Source organism: Chlorocebus sabaeus, chromosome 5 (assembly GCF_047675955.1).
Source record: "Chlorocebus sabaeus isolate Y175 chromosome 5, mChlSab1.0.hap1, whole genome shotgun sequence".
Taxonomy (NCBI): domain Eukaryota; kingdom Metazoa; phylum Chordata; class Mammalia; order Primates; family Cercopithecidae; genus Chlorocebus; species Chlorocebus sabaeus.
This window is the reverse complement of record NC_132908.1, coordinates 47,146,513-47,170,863: the sequence shown is the minus strand read 5'-3', so window position 1 is coordinate 47,170,863 and position 24,351 is coordinate 47,146,513. Positions and strand designations below refer to the sequence as shown.

The following is a 24,351-nucleotide window of genomic DNA, read 5'->3' as shown; positions in this document are numbered from 1 at the left end:
GGTTGTCCAACTTATCTCTAAACAGACTCCATTCCTTTCCAGTAAGAAAAGTAAGATACAGTTGAAGGACGGCAGGGGAGAACGCAAAGATGCGTGAGTGATCAAGGAAGAGCTGAAAGGCCGCACCTTTCTAGGCACCTCTCTCCAGAATGCTTGCCTCACGAGCTGCCTCGTTTTTCAAAGGCAAGGCTCCGCTGCTCCCTGCCTTCTTGCTGTGACCACATTCCTCAGGACTCTACCCCCACAGCCAGCTGACCCCGTAAGCTGACACTGGACAGTAGTCCTCCCTACGTGTCAGTGGTTAAAAAGGCAGAGCATACACTGGGAGGAAGAGATTTTTGTCTACTAGCTAAGAAGTCATTCAAAAGGCTAAAACCCCCATTAATGTATTCATTTAAAACAAACATACCAGACAAGGCAAAAAGTAACAGTGCTAATTATGGTGTTTTTCTCTACTGTTTGAAACCGTTTACAGATGTAAAACACCCCTTTCAGCTTCATTTACCAGAATGCGGCTGTGAGAAACACTCTCATTGCTGGGCCCACCAGGGAGAGGGAGTCTCCAATCCGTGCCAGACAGCTCAGCTTACTCCCCCTTGGTGTCTAGAAAAACAGACCTCACTTTTGCATGCCCACAGGCCACTGAGATGGGCGTCTGTTTTCATCATGTGCTAAAGTCGCCTCCATAGCACCTCAGGGAACAAAGATCTCAAAGTCAGCCCTGAACCAGTGAACATTCTCCAGCTTGCCTGGAAACTGTTACAGACCGGGCACAGAGGTTCTGGCCTCCCCTGCGCACAATGGCTCAGTGGCTGCTTCGAGCCAGAATCTGGTGCTGCATGTGTCTGAGAAATCCTTCAGTGCGGGTCCAAAGAAGCCAACATGCACAGCCATCTGCCAGGAGGTGGCCACACCCTCTGCATGCCTCTGGGATTGGCGTGGGGTGGAGTCTTCTCCTGGGCTTGCTTCAGGGAAGGAGATTGGCTTCCCAGCCTTTTCAGAACCCAGCAGGAGCCCTCAGTTCAGCCCCAGCCCCTGAAACTTGGCAGTGTCCGTACAGACAAAGTAAGTTCTCAACTCGCCTTTGCCTTTGACATTGATCAGGCCACGGCATTCGCAAGAGTACCCGAGGCTCTGGAGGATGGTGCAGGTCTCCTCGGTAACCTGAAAAGGAAGAAGACCTGTGTCTTCAGAGGCGGGAGGAACACCTGTCATGGTAGGGACAGATAGAGAGACTGCCCAGGCACGCAGTCTGCCTTCCCTGGAGAGCGTGATAGCTAGAACCCTAGAACCATGGCTGCTGGTTGAGACAGCAGCTCTTAAGCCCAAGTCCTCTCACTTCTGGGGAAGATCCTTTCCCCTCAGTTACCTGCTTCCCCGATGGGTCTTTACCTGGATTTTCCCAAGTTCTCCGGTGCTCTCCATTCGGCTGGCCACGTTGACTGTGTTTCCCCAGATGTCATACTGAGGTTTTCGGGCCCCAATCACTCCAGCAATCACAGGCCCATGGTTTATGCCTAAAGATGATGTTTACAGTTAGCCAAGCATGCAGGCAAAGCCTCAGGCTTCTGTCCTTAGGGGAGGCCAGAGAATCCCTACCCTAGTACAGGATGCGGGGACAAAACAACTAGAGTGAAGGCTGGCTTGTTTCTCAGAGTCACCATGACGCAGTCGGGCTTGGGGTGTGAGGAGGGCATTCCCCAGCCAGCTCTTTTTCAGATTCAGAAGCCAGAAGTCTGGATTTGATGTTAACACTTGTATCTGCTACTCTCCGTTTTAACAAAGGCCTGGCTTTGAGTGCAGGCCCGCAACTATTTAGGTTTAGTAACTTTGCTTCCTTCTCTGTATTTTAAGGTTACCTGTTTACAGTCAATAATTTTGGTTCTCCGTTTTCTGTAGTTACACATTATTAAAACTCTCAATGGTAACTATATGCTAACTATATGCTTATGCAAAACGTCAGAATAATTGTTGTCCAACTGCTGAGCTTGTCAGATCAGAGGGATTCTCAAACCTTTCATAATAGATGGCGAGGTGCAGCTGTGCTGCACAGACTGGGTGGGCTGGCCTAGAGGCAGGGGCTCCCCACGCCCCTACCGCCCGGGCTCACCGACGCGGAGGCGGAAGGAGTTGAAGGAGTGCCTGTTGATGCCATCCAGCTTGCTCATCAGGGCGATGCTGAACTCCACCATGACGCCAATGTGGGCGTGCTGCCGCTCCAGCTCCTGTGGGACAGGCTGTGGGTCAGAGCCTTGCATCTCCAGAGCCCCCAGACATAGTGGGCCTGGCGCGCCACTCTTGTTGAGGATCCCCACCACTAAAATCCTGGCAGAACCCTACAAGCACCTGGGCCCCTCCTCCTCCCCCAGGACAGGATATGGACACACCCTTTAGGTAAGGTGACAGGTCACCTTTAAGTGAGGGCAGTCCGCTGAATTTCCCCTCTTGGGCTTGAGTACCTGGTTCTCGTGCCCTGAGGCGACACTGAGCCCTGCAGCCGCCATGTATGTGCTGCCGATGGTCTTGATCTTCTCCACGCCGCTGAACTTGGGCTTCAGCAGGAGCTGCAGGTGAGAAGGAAGCGGTGAAGCAGCCGCCACTCCACAGCCACAGCCAGGCTGCCCCCGCTCCTCAGGAAGGGTGTGGGGTTCCCTCCACCCATTGCCGCCTCTCGTACACACGTCTCACGCTGCCTTGCCAGCTGAGCGCATGACTAAGCATGGTGAGGACATGGCCCTTGGCGGCTCCTGCTCTTCCTGTCGTCTCCGTCCCCACACTGTCTCCCTCTTCCCTTCCATCTGTGTCTGCACAGAGCAAACACGGCATTATCTGCACAGGAATGTAGATTCTTTGTCTCCAGCAAATAATTCAACCCAAACTGATTTCCTCTGAATTGGCTTGGTTGGTAGCGTGGGCTTAGTTGGAAATGAAGCTATTCTAAAGGGCCTGAGTCTAATCTTAGCAAGCTGCCTGTCACAGAGAAGATGCCAACGAAATATTTGCTGCATAAAACAGAATGAAAAAGAAATGTGTACCTTCCTATTCTGTGTAATGTATATTCCCCCCAGGGGGCCATGGTGCTTTTTTTTTTTGAGACAGAGTTGTGAACTGTTGCCCAGGCTGGAGTGGAGTGGCGTGATCCCAGCTCACTGCAACCTCTGCCTCCCGGGTTCAAGCGATTTTCCTGCCTCAGCCTCCCAAGTAGCTGGGATTATAGGCACGTGCACTATCAAGCCCAGCTAATTTTTTGTATTTTCAGTAGAGATAGCGTTTCACCATGTTGGCCAGGCTGGTCTCGAAGTCCTGGCCTCAAGTGTTCCACCCACCTCAGCCTCCCAAAGTGCTGGGATTATAGACCACCTTGCCCAGCCCTGTGTCACATTTTTTAATTGGGTTTTAGAATGGCAGGTGCCGCCACCCTTCCCTCCCCAGCATGGGTTGGGACTGCTGCACAGGGCTGGGCTAGAGGCTGTACCTCGTCGAAGTCAGCAATGATCTCATTGAGCAGGCGCAGGCACTCCAGCCCTTCTTTGTTGACATCGCACTCTGTGTAGAACACTTTGAAGTCCGGCACGGAGGCAAACATGACACAGACGCAGTCATAGGACTGATGGTACCAGTCCTGGATGGGAAGAAACCGGACCTTACGCCACTTCACCTCTTGAGGGGATGGGAAGAGTGGCAAGGCCTCAGGAGCAGATGGCACTGAACTGCCCAGCCCAGCTTTCGGGGGGTTGGGAGGAAGGTGGGCTGCATGAGGTTCATCTGGCAGCTGTTACCAGGTGATTAAGAATCGGGTGGCCAGGGAGGGTCAGGCTCAGGTTGGTTTTTTGCTCACAGAAGCACCATGGGTGTTTCCATGTACACATGAGGTAAGAACCTCTGCAGTAGTGGAGGGTAACAGTTGGAGGTCTTCGTTCTCACTGGGCTTCCGTTTCCTATCTAGAAAACTTGCTACACAGAACTGGTAGAAGTACAGACATTTTCATCAACACAGAATGTCTACATCACAAATCGCTGAACACATTTCATCCTTGCCACAAGCCTGTGGGGAAGTGCTGTCAGCCCATTTTACAGAGGTGAAAACCAAGGCCCAGGAAAGCAAGGTGCCTTGTCCACAACCACACTTGAGCCCAGGTCCTTGACCCCAGACCTGTTCTCTCACAGCTGATCCCATACATTGTTGCCTGGGCATCCCGGTGAGGCCAAGACCTGAGGAAGCCAAGCTCGGTGTGCACTCCAACTCCACACCTTCACCCTATGGACTGCGCCTGGACCCTCCGCCTCCCTGCCTCCGCCCCAGCCCCTTCTCAGCACACCTCGTTTAACTTGTCACCGATAAAGTGGGCGGCCACGTGGGCTGGCAGGACGTTCTCCAGAAGAAGGCGGTTCACGTTCTCCATGGTCTCAAACTCCTCGTGCTCCTTCTTGAACTTCTTCTTCCATAGACAGTCCAGGCGGCAGTAATAGTCAATCTGCAAACGGCACGAACATAAGTGCCCCGTCCGCAGGCGAGCAGGGGCCATGCTGCTGTGCATCTCCTAGCCGGGTCTGTCTGTCCCTGGTGTCCTTGGAGCCTCTGGCCAGGGGACCAGTGCTTTCCTGGCAGGACTCTGGTCTTTGCTGCTGCTCCACACGAGCCCACCCCACCCCATCTCCAGATGGAGGTGAGGAAAAGCAGGCAGAGCTTGGGTGGGGGGGCCAGCCTCCATACCTGTCTGGAGAGCGCGAGCAGGGTGATGTAGAACAGGACCAGGTAGAAATTGGTCATGGTCTTCAGGTCCCTCCAGGAACAGCTAGGGGTGCCGCTGGATATGAAGGGAGGCCCAAGTCACTCCCAGCACTCACCACCCCAACCCATCGAGTCATGCTCTCCAGGTGCCACGCACACCCAGGGGAAAGGGTGAAATGGATTCTAATGGGGTGGGTGGAAAACTAGACAACTCTGAGGTATTTATAAAGGGAGGAGGGGCGAGGTGGGCAGGGAGGTGGGGGACCCCTCATGGGAAAGACCTCTGATCTCACCCCTGAATGACCAGAATCAGCCGTGATGAGGGCCTGAAGGGAGCCCAGAGCTCCTGGTGAGCCAGGGTCAGTGGCAGGCAGGGTGGGGTGGATAGGTGGCGTAAGGATTTTGCAGGTGTGGGGCAGACCCACAGGAACAGATTCTGTTCTGGGTCCCAGGCTTCCAGCTTTTTTGTTTAGGGGGACCAGGTCCACTCCTTAATCCACTTGGGACCCAGAACCCCTAGAACCACATACCCCAGCCCTGCCAGCGCCTCAGGTATCACCACCTGTCTAGGAAGAGACAGAAGCAACTGCTCCTTCCAGAACTCAAGACCCAGGACATGGCCCTGAGAGGCGCAGAGCTAGAGCTGCAGCCACCTTCCCTCCCCACCACTAGACTGGCTTGGAAACAGGGTGACCCGGTGGCCTCTGTCAGACCAGAGACTCCTAAAGAACCTGCCGGTGAATCGAATTCCTCGGCTCTGAGCGCTGGAGACCTGGGACCTGGGCAAGCGTCCGTCCCAACTGTGAGATGAAAGCCAGGCCATCTGCCAGCCCCACCCTGCAAGGTGCCCACTCCCTATGAACACAGAAGCCCCTTGGTGTGAGCAGGCACCAGGTGAACAGGCCACCGTGGGGACAGGGATGGGTGGGGCCCCACCTGGTGGTACCATTGGGCTCGGTGAGGTTGCCCAGGCCTTGGCCACAGCAGTCCCACTGCCAGCATGGGGAGAGGTTGAAGAGCACCAGGTAGGCCACCAGGGCCACTGTCAGCAGCACAACCTTTGGTTCCAGGCTCATCCTCAGGAAGACGGAGCAGGCGATGAAGCCCAGGACACAGCTGCAGGTATAGTACTGAGGGGTGGGGTGTCACTCAGGACAGAGCCACCCCACCACCTACTCTCGCCTCAGGCCCAGCACATACCCCAGAGCTCCACTCCCCAGCACCTCAGCATCACCCTCTTGCCTTACCACCTCCCTTCTCAACAAAAAACAATGAGACCTAAGAGTGTCCATTGTTTTGTTGTTTTTACTGTAGTTTTATTTCTTATGAAGTGCGCTCATTTAAAGGGGAGAAAACATAGTATGCAGATGTTCTGGGATATGACAGACCACAGTCAAGGTCAAGGCCGGAGCATGCATGCATCCAAGTTGCCTCCCTGAGTTTTTGTGAGCTTACCCTTCCAAAGGACCTCTGCCCTGCTCAAGATTGTGCTATGGCTCCCCAGCCCCCAGAATAAAGACCACGCTCTTCACCCCGGCATTCTTGCACCTCCCAATCTGGATCAAGCCTGCCCCTGGCTCAGTATCCCGGTTCTTCCCACTCCCTCCCCAGGAGACAACCCACCCAAAACCCCACTGCTCCCAACACACGCCTCAGCTTTTTCCCCACACCATCCCTTGTCCCAGAACCTTTCTGCTCTTTAGAGCACTGCCACCCTCTGAAGCTGCAGAGTCTGCTGTCTGCAAGGGCCTCCAGGCAGACACCCTGACCTCTGCCATCAGCCTGCCTGAGCCTGCCCTGGCACCACCACCTAATGAAACCCCTCCCTGAGCTGCGAATACTTGTGTATAAAACAGCGGCAGGCCTGTCAGAGAGGAAGTACCCTGACCCGGAGATCCCCACAAGGCCAGATGCTCTCCTCACTCCCTGCCCGCCCACACAGCCTAGACCAAGCCTGCCAAGGCCAGGACTCCTCACTCCCTTGGGCCAGAGTCCAGCTGGGCCCATGGGGCCCTGCTTTCCCACCTCTGCAGGAGAGACTGGTCTCAGCCTCCACGTGCTGTGCTCTCAGGGGTCAGCACCCATGCTTTGAGGGTCCGAACTGCACCCCTGGCGGCAGCAGCCCCACTCTGAGTGAGGCCACGGAGCTGGGCCCAATGCACTCACCGGGAGGGGCTCGCACAGGGCTCTGGTCTTGCTGCTCTCGGCTGGTAGGCCTGTCTCGTTGCCAACAGGCAGCTCTGGGACTGGGAAAGGCATCAGGGGCTGCAGAGGAGATGGGTCCCCATCAGAGTTAGTCCAGGGACAGGAACACTGGAACCTGCCCAGGCCATGCAAGGTGGGCCCCAGGCAATCACGAGTGTCACAGCAGCCTGAGGTTTCACGTTGGGCTCAGCTCTGAGCATGGCTCAAGCCACCGTGCCGACACCCCACAGCAGCCATCGGGTTCACAGGGCAGAGGGGCTAGGAGATGAGGGCACAGTCACCCCCAGAAGAGCAGCGGCCAGGGGGTGGGGCCAGGACCAACATTTTCAACCTTCTCCCCAGTGACCCTGAGGGAGGTGGTCACAGTAACACATTCCAAAAACCCAGGGTCCAGGGCAGAGAGGTGAGAGAGGCCCTAACCTGGGACGCGGGGTCCAAGAGGCGGGTAGACAAGTGTCCCACAGGCTGCTTTCTGCAGCACTGAGCCTCTGAGCACCAGCAGAGGAGCAAGGGTTCATCCCCGAGAGGAGAAACTGAGTCTCAGAAGGACCGTGAAGAATGAATGAGGTGTCAGGATGTGGTGGCTCAAAGCATCCCATCCTCCTGGGGCTGGCCACACAAGCTCTCTGGGCCCCCAAAGTCCTCATTTGAAAGCCCAAAGGTGAGGAGCCCTGAGTCTGCAAAGAGGAACCCCCAACGGCCACCTGCTGAGCTTGGAGGAGAGGTCAACCAGAGGCAGCTTTTAAGGCCACACTGTAGGCATCCCAAATCTGGAGGTCTCCCTCTACCCAGGAGGCCTGCCTCCCCACCCCAGGACCCACCAGGTTGACGATAGCCACAGTGAGCAGGCTGCCGATGGTCAGGATGGCCAGGGTCAGCCTCAGCAGGGGCTGCGTCTCCACCCTCTCGGAGATAGTGCAGAGTGTCCCCCGGGCTGGGCACCACCTCTGTGGGGTAACAGGGTCAAGTCACCCAAAGTCAACAGCCTGGGCAAGGAGGGCTGGTTGCAGGCAGCCTGGGGAGGGGTCCCTCAGAAGAAGCCTCCAGGGCACTCAGGAAATTGTCCCTGAGGCAGGAGAGATGGGCACCCAACCTTGACCAGAGCAGGGGCTCAGCCCGGCCAAGCTCACCAGGGAGGACTCCTGGGCAGGCGTCCCAAGGCAGGGAGAGAGGGTCCAGGGGGCCAGAGCTCCCCACTTACCGAGAACTTGGTGGCAAAGCACAGGCCCAGTACCAGCCCCAGTACACAGGCCACCAGCCCAAAGGACACACCCAGTGCCACCGTCCTGGAGAGGAGGGAAGAACTTCAGTTTTGCCTCGGGCCTTCTGCCCAGGACCACTACCCCCACCAATCCTCTGGAGCACAGCCACCTGTCCCCACCCCACCTGGTATTCTGCCCACAGCAAAGGGGACCTGTGAAAACTGTGGCCCAGCTGCCCCATGGGCAACACACAGGGCCCGGCTAGACCATGAAGATTGAGGTCAAGACCATGGCACTCTTTTTGGTCCAAGTGTGTAAGAAATGAGCAATGTCTGCTGCCTTTAGACTCAGAAAAAAAAACAGTCAAAACGTGTTCCCTATTATGTCTTTTTTTTTTTTTTTGAGATGGAGTCTCAATCTGTCACCCAGGCTGGAGTGCGGTGGCGTGATCTCGGCTCACTGCAAGCTCCGCCTCCCAGGTTCATTCCATTCTCCTGCCTCAGCCTCTCAAGTAGCTGGGATTACAGGCGCCTGCCACCACGCCCGGCTAATTTTTGTATTTTTGGCAGAGATGGGGTTTCACCACGTTGGCCAGGCTACTCTCAAACCCCTGACCTCGAGTGATTTGCCCCTCGGCCTCCCAAAGTGCTGGGATTACAGGTGTGAGTCACCGCGTCCAGCCTCCCTATTATGTCTTTATTAAGCATAGCCAAAACCACAATCCTGATCCATGCTTCGGCCTAACTGTTCTTCTAGAAAGCACCAAGTAGCTGACCATAGATACTCCTTCCCTCTGATTTCACCTCCATCCGTATACCCCACCAGCAGGGCCCTAGAGCCAGAAGCATGAATCTCAGTGACTTTTGGATAAATCATTAACTCTCTGTGCCTCAATTTCCCTGTATATAAGAGAGAAAGGATGGTGCCTACAGTTTTCAGAGTCTGTCCTCCTAGCACTCCAAACACCTAAGGCAAGGGCTGCCAACCAAAATGCCTGCAGGCCACATATATGACAGGTGACTGAGGAGAGAGACGTTAGGGAGTAGGGAGGCCTATGGCAGAAAACACACATTCTATTAAAAAGAAGTATTGGTAACTCAAGGTGTGCAGCCACAACCTCTGGTCCAGTTGCTGGGACCCCAGCAGCCGACCCCTTCCAGCCCAAATCATGCAGCTCCTTGCAGGTTCTCTGGTGGGTCCTGCCATGGTCGGTCACCTTCCAGCCTGGATCCCAGCAGGCTGGACCCCCACACCCCTCCCCACAACTGACCTGGGCATGAGCAGGATGTGGACGAGCAGGATGCAGACAAAAATCAGGCCAGCGCAGGCAAAGTCGTGGCGGGCCCGGGGGATGGGTGCCAGGCGGTACTGGGGGCAACAGGGACTGTGAGGGGTGGCCACCTGCAGTGCCACTTGCCCACCCCGCCTCCAGTGAATCAGCCTTAAAAAAACACCTCCTTGCTGGGACAGTGGCTCACGCTTGTAATCCCAGCACTTTGGGAGCCAAGGAAGAAGGATCACTTGAGCCCAGAAGTTTGAGACCAGCCTGGTCAACATAGTGAGACCCTATCTCTATTTCTAAAATAAATAAATTAAAACCCTCCCACCCTCCTGGAGTTCCAGGTGATGTGACACTTGGTAAGTTTCTTTTGTTCCCATTCTCCGCTTTTTCCTATTTGAAGACAATGCCTTCCCCTCCCCTACACCACCCGTCTCTCTCTTTGCAAGGTCCCTGCAGAGCTCATGGCCCCAAGTACATGGATAGGAGCCAAGTCTGAGCTTCCGGGGCTGTCCTTGCCTCAAGCCAAGAAGTTGGCAGGTAGGGAGACCATCCCGCCCCCCACCCAGGTGCCACTGTGGGATCACAGCCCCAGAAGGGTTCCTGCTGCAGGGAAGGAAAGCAGGCTTGGCGGCCCGGCCACACCAGCCACACCCTGCAGGTCACTTGGCCAGCAAGACCTGCCAGGCAGGTTTCCTCGTGACCTCACCTAGGAAGCCCCCAACTCAGGGAGCCCCACAAGAGGAAGTACTCCCAAATTTGGACTCTGGGTGCCACTTCCTCAGGCTGAGGAGGGAGAGGGGTACCCCTGGAGCACCAAGGGCCGGGACTGTCCTCTCTGACAGGCCACACCTGAAGCTGGGGACAGGCTCTGAAGCCTCTGAGAGCCAGTTTCCTGTCTGTGAAGTGGTACCGCAGCACCCCTGGGCTGGCCGTGTGACGGTTAAATTGTATAATGTGGGTGCCGAGGATGCTGCCGGAACTCAGAAGGCACTCAGGAAAGAAATGGTCGTTATCAGTACAAAAAGCTCGTAGCAGCAAGACAGGACAGTGATAACTGAGTTTTGGGTTCTCATCTCACTGCAAGGCCAGTGCCGTCAGCCTGAGGCATCCATGCCAGGATCTGCTAAGGCTTTGCACTGGACGGAGCAAAAACCTTGAAGAACCATGGAGGCAAATCTCTGATGGCGCATTTGGGTCATGGAATGAGGCTGACAGGAGAGAGCGCCAGGCTGGTGCCGCACTGGCCCCGCCCCCACCCCCACCCGGGAGCAGCTGTGGATTCTCAGTGCCCCTCCCCTAGCCGGTCTTGGGAATGCAGGCTGCCCCATGACCTGTGCCTCCCACCCCACCCCAAGCCTGGAGACCCTGTCCCTCTGTGGGGGGGGGGCTGCTGGGGTCCTCACCTCGCGCTCAAAGCCCTTCTCCAGGAAGATGGACCCGAAGGTGTAGAAGTCGTCAGACTTGGAGCAGCAGGGCCTGTGGGCGGGGGCAGCTGTGGTGAGATGGGAGCTGGGAAGGGGTCCATTCCCTCGGGAGGTGGCAGCAGGCAGGGGGAAGGAACAAGACTGGGCCACCAGGCATGGGGCATGAGGTGGGCCTGCCCACATGGGGGACCCCTATCCAAGGGGGAGAGGAGATGGGGGTGGACAGAGGTCTCAGGCCTCACCTCGTGGAGCTGAGCCCCTCAATGGCTGACAGCATCTCGTCATCGTACGAATCGTCCTCCGACCGCCCCTTGGGGGACATGCTCCTGAAATCAGATACCAACAACAGCATGGGCACAGGGACCACCTCCAACTCTCCCAGAGGAGGGCATGGGCGTGGCCACCAGTGCGGTCCCAGAACCTTGTGTGGGATGGTGAAGGAATGGGTGGGTCCCACTGAGGCCCAGAGAGGGCAAGTGAGGACCCAGCATCGTACAGCATGGCCCAACTGGCCAGCAGCCCAGCCAGACGCAGAGGGCAGACCCGAGCCCCAGTCCAAGGCGTCTTCATCTACACCCCCAGGGTTGGCATGGAGACCAGAACACCCATAGGCATCTCCTTCCCTTCCACCGACTCCACTGACCCCGCCAGGGCACCACACAACAGATGTTCCATCAAGGCCATGTAGAAGGGCCAGGAGCCAGGAAACTCTGGTTCCTGGAAATGCTTTGACCCAAGCCCTGGCCAACTTCACAGAGGTCCTGGGCTGGGCCTTGCAGAGCTGCCCACTGGACAGAGGCTGGTCAGGGCAGCCTGCTTGGAGGAGGTGGCTACAGCAGGACTTGCCAGGATGGCAGGGCACGCACCTGTCTGGGGTCCGGCGGTGGCGCTGGGGAACGCTCTGAAAGGGAAGGGAGGAAAGGATACAGTCATTCCCCAGAACACTGGGCCCTGAAGGCCACTGCTGGGCCAGGTGCAGCCCCTCCAGCACTTGATACACAGGACAAGGTGTCGGGGTCATCCAAGCCACAGACATCCTGACTACAACTGAGCATGGTCCAGGCACCAAGGAGGACAGGGATGTTCCTGGCCATCCTGGCGTATTCTCCAAATGCCTTTGCTTCCTCTCCAGCCCCAGGAGGTAGGGCAGAGGCTGTGGCCATTTTACAGATGGGGACAGTGAGGCTGAGAGGGTAGGAGATCTTCAGCACTCACTCTCCCGCCCCTGGCTTGGGGCCTCAATCCCTGGCTCTCTGGGTGGGAGGGGGACCTACCTTAGGCCTCCGCCCATTGGGGACGGGGGTCTCGCCGCTGCTCACGCTCTCTCGGTGGTTGAGATGCGCAAAGGGCCGCGCTGCCCCCCAGGACTCGAGGTACCGGGTCATGCGCACTGACGCCCGCATCTTCAGGGCCGCATCCCCCTTGGGTCTGGGGAGGTGTTGGCTGGGCGGGGGTGGCTGCTGGCTCTGGGGGCAGACATGGACACAGGCCTGTGCCACCTCCTCCCCTCTCGGCCCAGGAAGGGGCTGCCACCCCCATCCGGCTCTTCCTGAAGTGTGACACCACCCTGAGTCCATGAAAAAATAAACAGCAAAGAAGTTGCTCAACCCGCAGTCCCCTTGGAGAGTGGCTGCCCTTGGGGACTGGCCAGCCAAAGCCTGGTGCACACTGAGGCCAGGCCATATGGGGTCACAGCTCGGCGCCCTGGCCCTGCTCCAGGCGGAGAAGAGGCTAGCGCGTACCCACCACGGTACCCAACCCCACTCCCTGCTCTGCCTCCCCAAGGAGAGAGGCAGGGTTCGGGTCCCAAGCCCGAAGCCCCACTGCCCTTGAGGCTCCTTGGAACCAGAGAGTCCCTGGGGTCTGAGCACCCAGCAGCCCCTCCCCAGGAGGCACCTGGGGAAGCCACAGGCATCCTAGCCCGCCCTCCCACGTGTGGCCCGCACCTGTTGGTTCGCTCCTTCCTAGCCCGCCCTCCCACGTGTGGCCGGCACCTGTTGGTTCGCTCCTTCCTAGCCCACCCTCCCACGTGTGGCCGGCGCGCGTTCGCTCCATCCTAGCCCGCCCTCCCACGTGTGGCCGGCGCGCGTTCGCTCCATCCTAGCCCGCCCTCCCACGTGTGGCCGGCGCGCGTTCGCTCCATCCTAGCCCGCCCTCCCACGTGTGGCCGGCTCGCGTTCGCTCCATCCTAGCCCGCCCTCCCACGTGTGGCCGGCGCGCGTTCGCTCCTGCCTGTGGGAAGCAGCCAGGAGGAAGAGGGGCACTGGCCACCCCAAGAAATGGCCAAGCCAGAGGCCAGCCAACCCCCAAGGCAGCGATCCAGAGAGTTCCACTTGTGTGGCCCCCAACCGCAGATGGCACAGGGCCATGACCTGCCACGTGCCTGTGAGACCCAGCCTTATGCTGGACACCCAGTAGCTCAGCAGGCCCTGAATGCATGGCCAGCCCTACCCGCCAACCCCCTCATGCCACAGACCTGAGACCCCCCTGAGCCAAGAACACATGCCTGAGGCCTTCCTCAGTTGGGGCGGCCAGACAGGACTGGAAAAGGGGCAGGGAAGAGAAAGACCCAAAGGCCACCAGAGATGAGCTTAAGCCGGCTCCAGGTCTGCTGAGTCCTTAGCCCCTGAAACATTCCCCTGCCTCCAGAAGTCCTGTCTCCTAGGGCCCCGCAAACGCCCGGTGGACAAGCCTCCACAACTACAAACACTCACTAAGCCACAGCTCAACTTTCCTGGAAACCTCTTGCCTCCTTTTGGGATAGAAACATTTTTAAGTCCTTAGCCGCGTCTATCTGCCTAGCCATGGAAGCCATGTGGAATTTGGCCTTGGTGAGTGTCCCGGAGCAGGAAGAGCTCGCTGGCCCTGTGATGAGCAACCTGGTGGGGGTGGGTGCGTTTCTCTGTCCCCTCGTCCATTGTGGCAACTCTGCCTACACAGTGCCCAGTCGTTCAAGTTCAAGGTCACTGGCACTTAGCAGAGAATCCAGACACCCCAGCCCCCTGAGAAACAAACAAAAAGCAGAAATAAATAAAAATCAGATTCCTCAGTTCTGAGCAAACACATCCTACTCAGAATGGGTGTGGCATTGGTATGAGCCCCATGGGGGCACCTGCAGCCACATCCAGTCCACAGGAGCCCACCTTGCCCCAGTCAGGCCATACAGCAGTGGTGAGGCAAAGCCCATAGAAGCCAGTGCAGAAAATCTACCTCCGTGTCAAAAACAGGAGCTACAGACAAGTTCCCTGCACACAGGAGGGATGTCCCAAAGGTAGGAAAAATGCAGGGTGCACGACCATGGGGCCCGCCACTGCCACCTTAGCATGAAGGGTCGGGGGACTCGCAGTTCACTCTGTGTCCATGAAAATCCCTGTGGAGGGAATACAAGAAACTCACTGCACAGGTCCCCTCTGAGGAGATGTGGCGGCTGGGGACAAGGACTCTTTCTACAACATGCCCTTCACACCTTTTGAACTTCAACTGCGTGGATGAATAAAGTTAAACAAAAACTTCTGCCAGATTAATACAGATAAATACAGATACAAGCTGCCAGATAAATACAGCTGCCCAGTTGAGTACTGCGTGCAACACTTATGCGAACATGATTCACGGTTTTCTGAAATTCAAGTCTGCCCAGGCAGCCTGCAGTTTTCTCCGCTCCACCTGGCAGCCTGCGGGGGTAGATTTTGGAGTCTCCTAGGTGAGGCGCACTGCTTCATTCATTCAAGGGCTATCTGAGCACCAGCTTCGAGCTGGGCACCCATCTCAGCACGGGGTAGGGGGCTGCAGCCTGGAGAGGAGGAGCCCCCCGGCATGGCACTCATGCTGACAACAGACAAGGAAAATGGATAAACAAGCAAGGGCATTAGGGACGGAGGGAGGAGTGCTTTGGGTGCAGGGACCTGCGGGTGCCACCAGCCTGGTAGTGGAAGGGCAGGAGGAGACCAGGTGGGGTGAGGGGAACAGGAGAGCAGGGGAGGGGCTTGGAGGGGCGGGGCCAGGGCCAGGATACAGGGCGAGGATCGCTGCCCTATTCTAGGAGGGTGGTGGCGCAGGACACAGGTACTGGGAGGGGTTTTCCCAGATGCTGGCTCAGTATGGATGGCGCAGCACTGGGGGTGCTGGGGGCAGAGTGAGGCCAGCAGATGTGTAGAGAGGCTCACAGGCCAGCCCTTGGGCCCCCAGGGTCTGGCAGTCGGGCCAGCCCCAAGGCACATTCAGGACCAGAGTGAAAGGAGCCACTCGCTGGCTGGGCCGACATTCTTGAGCAAGCCTCAAGGATGATTCACAGAGTAGTGGCCAGACATGCCAGACTCCCTCGAGCAGACCAGGGGTGGGCAGCAGACAGGCCAAGGTGGGCCCCACCTGGCCAGGGCAGTGGAACTGCCTCCCCCACCATGGGGTCCTGGAGCCACCAGGGGACCTGCGGTCAGCACCCAGGACACTCAGAGGCTCCTGCCCAGTGGCTCCCAGGCCACTCCCTGCTTTCCTGAGTCTCATCCAAAGCTTGTTTCGAAAGTGTGTCTCTCAGAAATCTGCGAGATTAGTAACCACCTCATGGAAAATAAACCAAGAGCGACGATAATTCATAGAATGCTGTGACGTGCCAGGCGTGCCGCAAGGGCCTCGCTCAGATTAGCTCCTTCTGGTGAGGCAGGTGCTGTTTTCCCATCACACAGAAAAGAATGGAGGCCCAGGGAGTGACTACTCAGTGCCTAGAACATGCCTGGGAACAGGGAGCTCACTCCTGCCCAGGCAGGACCCTTCCCCACCTCTCCCTCCATGCGGGTCTCCCCCGAGGTGCAGGCCAGGCTTCCCAGGGCCCCTCCAGCCCCTCCGGGTCCCCCCCCAGCTGCGGCCTCCGAGCCCTCGTACCCTGGGGTCGATGACCAGGTAGGTGCGGATGTTCATCTCCTTGAGGTAGGGGTCCCGCTGCTGCCCGTGCCCATCCTCCACCTCGTACGCCTTGTCCAGGTGCTTCAGTGTCGCTTCCGTGATGTGCACCCGGCTGCGGGAGACCCAAGTCAGGCAGAGCCTCGGAACCCAGAGAGGGCTGGCATCCACCCAGGGAAGTACAGCAGGCAGGCCCGGGCCCCAGGCCAGCTTTTCTGCATTCATCCCTCCCTCCACACCTGACCACCCCCCAACCTACCGCAGAACCCTCCATCCACAGCCAGCCCCAGGCCTCTGGCCCTGCCGTTGCCCAGCCCAGCCTTACCCGGGGACTCCGGCTGCCTCCATCCGGTTGGCCAGGGACACGTCGTGGGACCACACGTCATACTGCCACTTGCGCAGCCCGATGACCCCGCACAGCACGTTCCCCGAGTGTATGCCCACACGCATGTTGATGTCCACGCCCGTGGCCTCCCGCACCTGCCTGGGGCAGAGTGGCACAGTCACCCCAGCCCTGCCTAAGCCCTGGGACAGGCTGAAGCTCCCAGGTGTGGGGTGGGTACCGGACAGGGTGTGGGGACAGGGCAGGCTCAGCCCACGGGAGAGAATGTTCTCAGCCTGATGCGGCTTCCTCTTTAGGAGGAGCTGAGTGCCCGTGCCCGGGAGCACACAAGTAGGTGTGGCCACACCTGACCTCAGGGGTTAGGTAAGAAGGAGGAGGAATTTCAACTAGTCACTACAGCCCATGTTGATGGACCCAAAATACCATCACTGGGTGTTTTCCCTGCCCAGCAGCACTGGCTGGGTTTTAAAAGTTTACTGGGGGCCGGGCGTGGTAGCTCACGCCTGTAATCCCAGCACTGTGGGAGGCTGAGGCAGGCAGATCACCTGAGGTCAGGAGTTTGAGACCAGTCTGGCCAATATGGTGAAACCCTGACTCTACTAAAAATATACAAATTAGCTGGGTGTGGTGGCAAGCGCCTGTAGTCCTAGCTACTTGGGAAGCTGAGACAGGAGAATCGCTTGAACCCAGGAGGCAGAGGTTGTGGTGAACCAAGATGCACTCTGGGCAACAGAGCGAGACTCTGTCTCAAATAAATAAATAAATAAATAAATAAATAAATAAATAAATAAATAAGTTTAAGTTTGCTGGGGTCTACAGAGGGGGTCCAGGAACCACCCAAAACCTAGCATAGACAAGGAACACAGGGCCCAGACCATGGGCACCTTCTATGCACCCCCCACCAGTCCCTGGGAAGCAGGGGCCCTAGGAGCTGTTGGCACCACTGAGAACAGGAGCGGAGCCCCACAGGAGAGCTTCCCTGGGGCACAGGGGACCCCAAGACAGGAACAGAGCCTGAGTCCCCATAACAAGCGGCACCATGTGTCCACCAACAAGGCTGGGCACTGACCAAGCCTTCCAGGGTCAGAGCCAGAGGCACATGAGAGCCTGTACAACCTCCACCTGTTACAGGACAGGGGCCGGCCTGAGGTCACGCAGGCAGTGGTGCAGGGCCAGGCCCCTCCAGCTCTGCCCAGGCTTCTTTCTGGCAACACCAGCCACCTGTGGCTGGACTTCAGGAGGACAGTCTGGAACAGGGACTGATGCCTGGGACCGGCAGCCCCACCAGGCCCTGCTCTGCCCCACACTGGTCAGCCTGGCTGGGCCTGCCTGGCCCTCTCCCCATACGGCCCTCTCAGCAAGTTCCTGCCACAGACCCCGGCTGCTCAGAGCCGCAGCGGACCTGGAGGAGAGCTGGGGGTCTCCCCGCAGCCTCAGGACCAAGCCTGACTCCAGGATCTTCACTGGGGAGCAGCAAGCAGATGGAGCCTTGGAGTCGATCCCTGGGTCTGAAAGGTCCCCCGGCTGCCTGCCCTGAAGCCTCTTGCTGTTGCTAAGACCCCAGCCTTGAGGGAAGCGGATCTCACTGCCCTGACCTCACATTACCCAGCTCTGAGCTCCGGAGATGCTTTCTGGGACTCAGAGTCACAGGCAGCACCACGGGGAGGGACACAAACAGATGAGGTCTGAATCCTCCAGCAGGTTGGGTGGTCCAGGCAAGCTGATTTCACCCCCCCATCCCTCGAGCCTCAGTTTCCCCATTGGTGACATGGGAATGACAAATTCCCTACCATGCCCAGGAGGGTCTGCCATGGGGCAGGACCCAGTGCCTGGGCCTGCCCAGGACCTACTTGATGGCCTGGCACATGTCCAGCCCCATCTTCACACAGTTCCGGGCGTGGGTGGGCAGCGACACGGGCAGGCCCGATACACAGTAGTAGCAGTCACCAAGGATCTTGATCCGCATGCACTCGTTGGCCTGCAGGGTGAGGGAGGGGTCTGGTCACTGGAAGGTCTGGGGCGGGGACCTCTCGCGACAGCCACCTCCCCTGACCCTCCAGGGTGCGCCCGGCTCTCTCCTGGTTGGGGGCTTGCCTCCTGGGGTCCAGCCACCAGGAGCCACTTCTGGGCCTGGCAAAAGGCTTAGCAACATGGGAGCCTCCCCAGGAGGAACCCCCAGGCAAGCACCAGAGGTGAACACAAGTGTTCCTAAGGGCCTCGGGCAGGTGTCTGCCTTGGTTTCATTTGCCCAGGTAATGTTTGAATGCCTACTGAGTACCCGGCCCCAGGCCAGACAAGGGGACACAGCAATGAACAAAACAGACGAAAATCTCTGCAGCCACAGAGCTTGCACGCAGGCAGGAGGGGTGGTCACTAAACTAAAAAGACAAAAAGAAAGCAGTGTGCCCCTCTTAGTGATGGGGACTAAGGAGAAAACCAAGGCACAGGAGGGAGGTGATGTTCCCAGGAAGCCAGCGAAGACCTCTCAGAGAAGGAATCAGAATCATTTGAGCTAAGACCCTGAGGAACCGAGAGAGCCGGCCATGCCAGTCTCTGCAGGGAGAGTGCTCAGGGACTCATAGGAGCTGGGGAAGAGACAGCGAGGCAGCCAGGAGGCTGCAGGAGTGGGGAGTGAGGACAGAGGTCACAGGTGCACACACCAAGGAGTCAGCAGGTTTCAAGGTCACCCAAGCAGTGGCTGTGCTGACACGGCTTAGGGGTGGGGAGGAAAGATACCAATGCAAAGAGGAAAGAGGGATGGGGAGGGCGGAGACAGAGAGGGGCGAGGCCGGGGACTTCCCAGGGAGGGAAGGGGACCCCAAGAGCCCTCTGAGGTTCATCTGAGGCACTGCTGCATCACCAGGCCCTCCCTAAGCCTTCAGCAAGCGTGGCCACGTGCACCGAGGCCTCGTGGGTGGGGCTTTAGGGGAGCTGAAGAAGGAGCACCACCTGCCTCTGCTCTCCCCTCCCCACCCTCTACCCACTCGGCTGACCCTTGGACTGGACACTCCGGCAGGTGGCCCTGTGCTCTGGCTTCTGGCGGGGAGGGAGCTAAGAGGGCTCTGTCCTGCAGGCTCACAAGGGCTAGCCCTGCTCCTGGAACACCATCTGTCTCCAGGTCTAGAGCCTATCCTGTCCTCGTCCCCACTCTGTGCCTATCAGTCATCACAGACCCAGGCCCCAGACACAGCACCAGCCCTGCCTCCAGGTCCCCTGCACCTGCCCATCCTGGGAACTGTCCCTGGCCTGCGCCCTCCTCCAATTACTCAGTTTGAGCGTCTGCCAGATGTTTCCTGCTGGGCCCCATCTGGCACATGCTGAGTGAGTTCTGAGTGACTGAAGGGACATGAGGACAGTGACTTTCCTAGAAAGCAGGCAACCTTGGCAGACCTGGATACTAGGGTCCGGCTACCCTGATCTCCTCTCGGACCAGGCACGGGACTGCCCGTGGACCCAGCCTGGCTCTCAGGGATGTAGGGGAGGCCACATTCCCCAGGCTGCTCCACCGGCTGACAGTCCCCTGCGTCTCTGACACTTGGAGTTGGGGAGCTGGGTCTTGCGCCAAGGTGTGACTTGTATGCCTCTGAGAGAGGAGGCCCTGGCTCTTGGAAAGAGCTTACACTTCTGGAATCTTATTGTTGATAGGAGAAAAGGCTGGGACCAGCCCTGCCCAACTCTGCCCAGAGATTAGATGCTCTGGGAAGCTGGCACCTGCCATGGCCTCCCTTTCCCCATCTGTGCAATAGGGCCATGCCTCCTGGGCCTGCTGGAGAGGGAAGACTGTGTGCAAGAGGCAAGGGACCCTCTGCATGGGCTTTATGGTAAGGAAAGGGCCAGCTGTGGCCCGAGCCCAGGGCCCCTGCCTCACATGAGCCTCAACCTCTGGGGCTCCCAGCTGCTGGCTCAGAAGCCATGCAGATCCTGAAGGAAGGTTCCAGGCTAGACAGGCCCTCTGAGTCACTCAGTCCACAATCCCCAGGATGGGACAGTTTTCCAGAGCATCCCTGACCAGTGCAATCCTATAGAAGCTTGGTTACCCCCTGCAACAGGGAGCCCACTCCCAGTCCTCCTAGGATTGAGCTGCTCTGATCGTGAAAACTTTTTCCCGGTGTGAAGTCATAACTTGCCTCCCATCAAGTTCTAGACCATTGATTCTCTGCCCACAGAGACACCTGGAAGGCTCTTAAAAATTCTGGCCAGGCACAGTGGCTCACGCCTGTAATCCCAGCACTTTGAGAGGTCGAGGCAGGCGGATCACAAGGTCAGGAGATCGAGACCATCCTGGCTAACATGGTGAAGCCCTGTCTCTACTGAAAACACAAAAAATTAGCCGGGCGAGGTGGTGGGCGCCTGTAGTCCCAGCTACTCAGGAGGGTGAGGCAGGAGAATGGCGTGAACCCGGGAGGTGGAGCTTGCAGTGAGCCGAGATCACGCCACTGTACTCCAGCCTGGGCGACAGATTGAGACTCCGTCTCCAAAAAAAAAAAAAAAAATTCTGATGTGGCACGGCATGATGATGCATGCCTGTAATCCTAGCACTTTGGGAGGCTGAGGTGAGTGGATCACTTGAGTGTAGGAATTCAAGACCAGCCTGGACAACATAGCAAAACCCCATCTCAACAAAATACAAAAAAAAATTAGCCTGGGGTTGTGGTGCACACCTGTAGTCTCAGCTACTCGGGAGGCTGAAGTGGGAGTTCACTGAGCCCAGGGAGGTTGAGGCTGCAGTTAGCCATGATTATGCCATTGCACTTCACCCTAGGTGACAGAGCAAGACTGTCTCAAAAACAAAACAAAACAAAACTCTGATGGGTATGGACACGGGCATTGGTGTTTTAAGCTTTCCATGTGATTCCCAAGTACAGCCAGGATAGGGAGCCACCACCTTAAATTACACTTCAGCCTCTATTTAATGGCCACCACTTCCAGGAAACCTGCCCTGATCACCTGAAGCTGGGCTGGGTACTCCCCAGGCTTCCTGGACCCCACACTTCTCTTCAAACACATACCATGGAGGCCCAAGGCCCCACCCAGGTTCAGGGCCTGGCACTCACCCACTCTCAGGACCATTTGGTCCATTAATGGAAATATTCCTTGCCTGACCTCCCTCCCTGCCTGGCACCTGTCGAGCTCCTCAGCATCCTGGTCCTCGCCTTGGCCCTCATGTCCTTGCACGTCTGACCTTGTGCCCTTGTCCGCTTCACACCCTGTTCCACGCCCACTGAGCATATTCACCCCATGGACACACAGGGCTTTCTTTCTACCCCAGGCTTTGTCTATGCTGTTCCCCCTGCTAAGAACACTGTTCCCTTTCCTCCTCAGATGTTTTTTCAAGTATCTCAAACTTTAAGGTGGGCCAGGAGCTCACGCCTGTAATCCCAGCACTTGGGATGCCAAGAGGGGAGGATCACTTGAGGTCAGGAGTTCGAGACCAGCCTGGCCAACATGGCGAAACCCCATTGCTACAAAAAATAAAAATACAAAATACAAAAAATTAGCTAGGCGTGGTGGCGGGTGCCACACTGTAGTCCCAGCTACTCAGGAGGCTGAGGCACGAGAATCACAGCCTGGGTGGTAGAGGCTGCAGTGAGCAGTGATGGCACCACTGCACTCCAGCCTTGATGGCAGAGTGAGACTCCATCTCACAAAAACAAACAATAAAACATAAAAGTTTAATGTGCCCATGATTCACCGCAGATCTTGTGAAAAGCAGTTCTGGGTGAGGCTGGGCATTCCACAGTCCTCCTGAGCTGCTGGCCTTGCCAGTGAGGATGGGGCCATCTCCTCCTCCTGAGCCCCCATCTGAGCTCCGGAGCCCCAGTAGATCGCCCAGTGTGCACTGTCCATCTCCCCACTGGCCTCACACTCGGAGCACAGGATCCTGGCTGCCGTGGCCACCACTCACCCCCACCTTTACCATGGGGTGCTTGTGTTTGCTGACTGGATGCTAAAATTCAGCCACGCCTCCCCATCCCAATCCCAGCAGGGCGCTGGACACAGGACACCCCTGGAGATGCAATGGGCAGGGGAGGGGCCTGGCTTTGCCCAGTGCAGGCCGGCAGGCTCACCTTGGCGATCTGGTCGAACTTGCCAAAGAGCTCGTTCAGCACCACCACCAACTCCTTGGGGGAGCAGTCGCTGGCCAGCCGCGTGAAGCCCACGATGTCCGCATAGAGGATGCTGGGGGTGGGGCGGGATGGGAGGGAGTGTCAGAGCCTGGCTCCTGACAGCAGCAGCAGGAGCATGGAGGACTGTCTGGAGCCCCAGGAGCCTGCCAGGCCTGAGCCCATTCACCCCTGCCCTTCCTCAGCCTCCATAGGAATGGGAGAGTCGCGCCCAGCCATAAAGACAGATTAAAGTTCCAGGGACTTCACATTAAAGCAGAAGGGAGCAAAGTCCAGAACCTGCAGGGGCCCTCAGGCCCCCCCTGGGCCCCATCACTGCAGACAGCTGAAGGGCACTCCTGCAGGCAGCCTGGAGCCTTCCCCTTTCCCATCCAATGTTCGCCACAGCACAGACCTTAGAACTCCCTGGTGAGAGGCAGCTCCGTGCTCCCTCAAGCCAACCTCCACACCCAGTGCTTTACAGGCATTGAGTCTTCACACAAGCCTTGCAGAACTCCCGTTCTACAGACGTACAAACAGGCTCCAGGACATTGAGACTTGCTGGGAAGCCAAGAGCTGGCATCTGCACCAGGCTTCCCTGCTCCAAAGTCCATAAGCTCATGGACCATCCACAGACCAGAGAAAAGGCAGCGGGCCAGCCTTGGATGTAATGCTGGTGCTGCAGGCAGAGGACCCCAGGGGTCTCTCGGGACCCACCTCTACACTCAACAGCACCCAGCACCCACATCTACACTTGACAAACTCAGGTCAGTGCATTCAAGTAAAACTTCGTGGTTCCCTGCAAATCAGGTGTGTCAGAACTGGGGCACTCTTGGGCACCAAGGTGGGGGGGCTTTACCTCCTTCTGGAGGTCCTGTGCTCCCTTGAGAATCATCGGAAAGGACCCCTTCCTTCACAAAAGCTATGTTTGTTCACACAGTTTTACAGTTTTTGGGGGTGCTAGATCTTCCAATACCAATCTGAATTCTCTAATTTAAGAGCCCTGATCTGATCCTGCCCCTGGGGAAACAAGTGGGGATTCTGAGGCCCAGGGAGGGCCCTGGATTAATCTGGAACCATGGGGCCCTCTCCCAATCCCTATATGGGCAGGAGTCTGAGCCTCCAGATAGGGCAGGGAGGCCACCTGGGGGCCGGGGGAACGGTGGACCCAGCCCCCGGGATACGCTGTCCACACATCTCACCGCCCACCTGACATTCTGGTGCCTCTTGACGTAGAGGCTGTGGAAGTTGTTGTCGGGCATGCAGCGGCGGTCGCCATGCTCCTTGAGCCGTTCGATGATGGCCAGCTTCATGCCCATGGAGATGTGGGCTGGAAGCACCGATAGCAGCAGGTTCTCCTGGGTGCCGGCAGGCAGACCAGCAGAGGGACCGGCGGAGGACAGGCAAGGTAGCATCAGGGCCCAGACCTGGCCTCCCTGGCCTCTGTCCTCCCTGCCTGCCTGCCCTGCCCACAATGTCTCCATCTCTGCTCCTGTCCTCCACCAACCCAACTGGGCATCTACCTCCCATGTACCCAGCAGCCCCCGGGACTCAGGCTGACTGAGAAAAGGGCTCTTTCAGCTGGGGAGGCTAAGCTGATGCGTGAGCAGCCTGGAGCCACTACGGCATTCTCTGCTGCCACCTGGGGACGGCGTGCCCAGGACTGAAACCACACAGAGGAAGGCAGAGTCAAGGGTCAGCAGGCTACGGTTACCCTGCTGGAGCCCAGGACTTACCAAGGTGAGACCTGCACAGGTGTCTGTCCATGCACCTCATGCACATGGTGGCATGAGTGTCTCACGTCCAACAGAAAGAGGAAGAGGACAGGGGTGTGCAGGGTGAGGAGTGGGGGCCAGGTCCCACCTGCTGGCGCTTCTCGATGCGCAGCTTCCGGCGGATCTGGATGCACTTCACAGTGTAGGTGAAGAGGTCCCGGGACGCATCCTGCATTTGGTGCTTGTGGAAGGCGCCTGTCAGGTTCCCGCACAGGAAGATGACTGTGTTGGCCAGCAGCTGCGGGTGGACCAGGGTGGGGCTCAGTATGTGGCCTGGCCCCTGCCCTCCCAGGCACCAGACTCCTAGGCAGACTAGTGATGGCACCTCTTCCCATTCCCTGACCCCCAACCCACTGAGAATGGCACTCTTCCTGGGGCAGACAGGGAAACT

At 57.8% G+C, this 24,351-nt stretch overlaps 2 protein-coding genes across 9 annotated transcripts in view; one reads left to right on the top strand and one right to left on the bottom strand.

Annotated features, from left to right (window-relative positions):
• BRD7 (bromodomain containing 7) overlaps positions 1–1,928 on the top strand; it is a 55,311-nt gene extending 53,383 nt beyond the window's left edge. Inside the window, exon 18 of the mRNA XM_007992833.3 lies at positions 43–1,928. The gene's annotated coding sequence lies outside the window, so the exon portion shown is untranslated. The remainder of the gene's footprint in view (positions 1–42) is intronic.
• Positions 1–24,351, bottom strand: part of ADCY7 (adenylate cyclase 7) — a 75,324-nt gene that overhangs the window by 3,845 nt on the left and 47,128 nt on the right. For 7 of the 8 annotated variants that reach the window (XM_073015361.1, XM_007992850.3, XM_038008504.2 and 4 more), the window contains 22 exons: positions 24,049–24,198; positions 23,395–23,543; positions 22,150–22,261; positions 17,932–18,059; positions 16,064–16,222; positions 15,721–15,853; positions 12,120–12,311; positions 11,712–11,746; positions 11,088–11,171; positions 10,825–10,897; positions 9,410–9,507; positions 8,139–8,223; positions 7,759–7,884; positions 6,899–6,997; positions 5,669–5,862; positions 4,715–4,808; positions 4,320–4,475; positions 3,476–3,622; positions 2,460–2,564; positions 2,111–2,225; positions 1,393–1,517; positions 1,083–1,164 (listed from right to left, as the gene is read on the bottom strand). In XM_073015361.1, coding sequence (XP_072871462.1) covers positions 1,083–1,164; positions 1,393–1,517; positions 2,111–2,225; positions 2,460–2,564; positions 3,476–3,622; positions 4,320–4,475; positions 4,715–4,808; positions 5,669–5,862; positions 6,899–6,997; positions 7,759–7,884; positions 8,139–8,223; positions 9,410–9,507; positions 10,825–10,897; positions 11,088–11,171; positions 11,712–11,746; positions 12,120–12,311; positions 15,721–15,853; positions 16,064–16,222; positions 17,932–18,059; positions 22,150–22,261; positions 23,395–23,543; positions 24,049–24,198 — 2,641 coding nt within the window. Of the gene's footprint in view, positions 1–425; positions 1,165–1,392; positions 1,518–2,110; positions 2,226–2,459; positions 2,565–3,475; positions 3,623–4,319; positions 4,476–4,714; positions 4,809–5,668; positions 5,863–6,898; positions 6,998–7,758; positions 7,885–8,138; positions 8,224–9,409; positions 9,508–10,824; positions 10,898–11,087; positions 11,172–11,711; positions 11,747–12,119; positions 12,312–15,720; positions 15,854–16,063; positions 16,223–17,931; positions 18,060–22,149; positions 22,262–23,394; positions 23,544–24,048; positions 24,199–24,351 lie in introns of those variants that run through there. The other variant, XM_073015362.1, reaches the window with a different exon arrangement.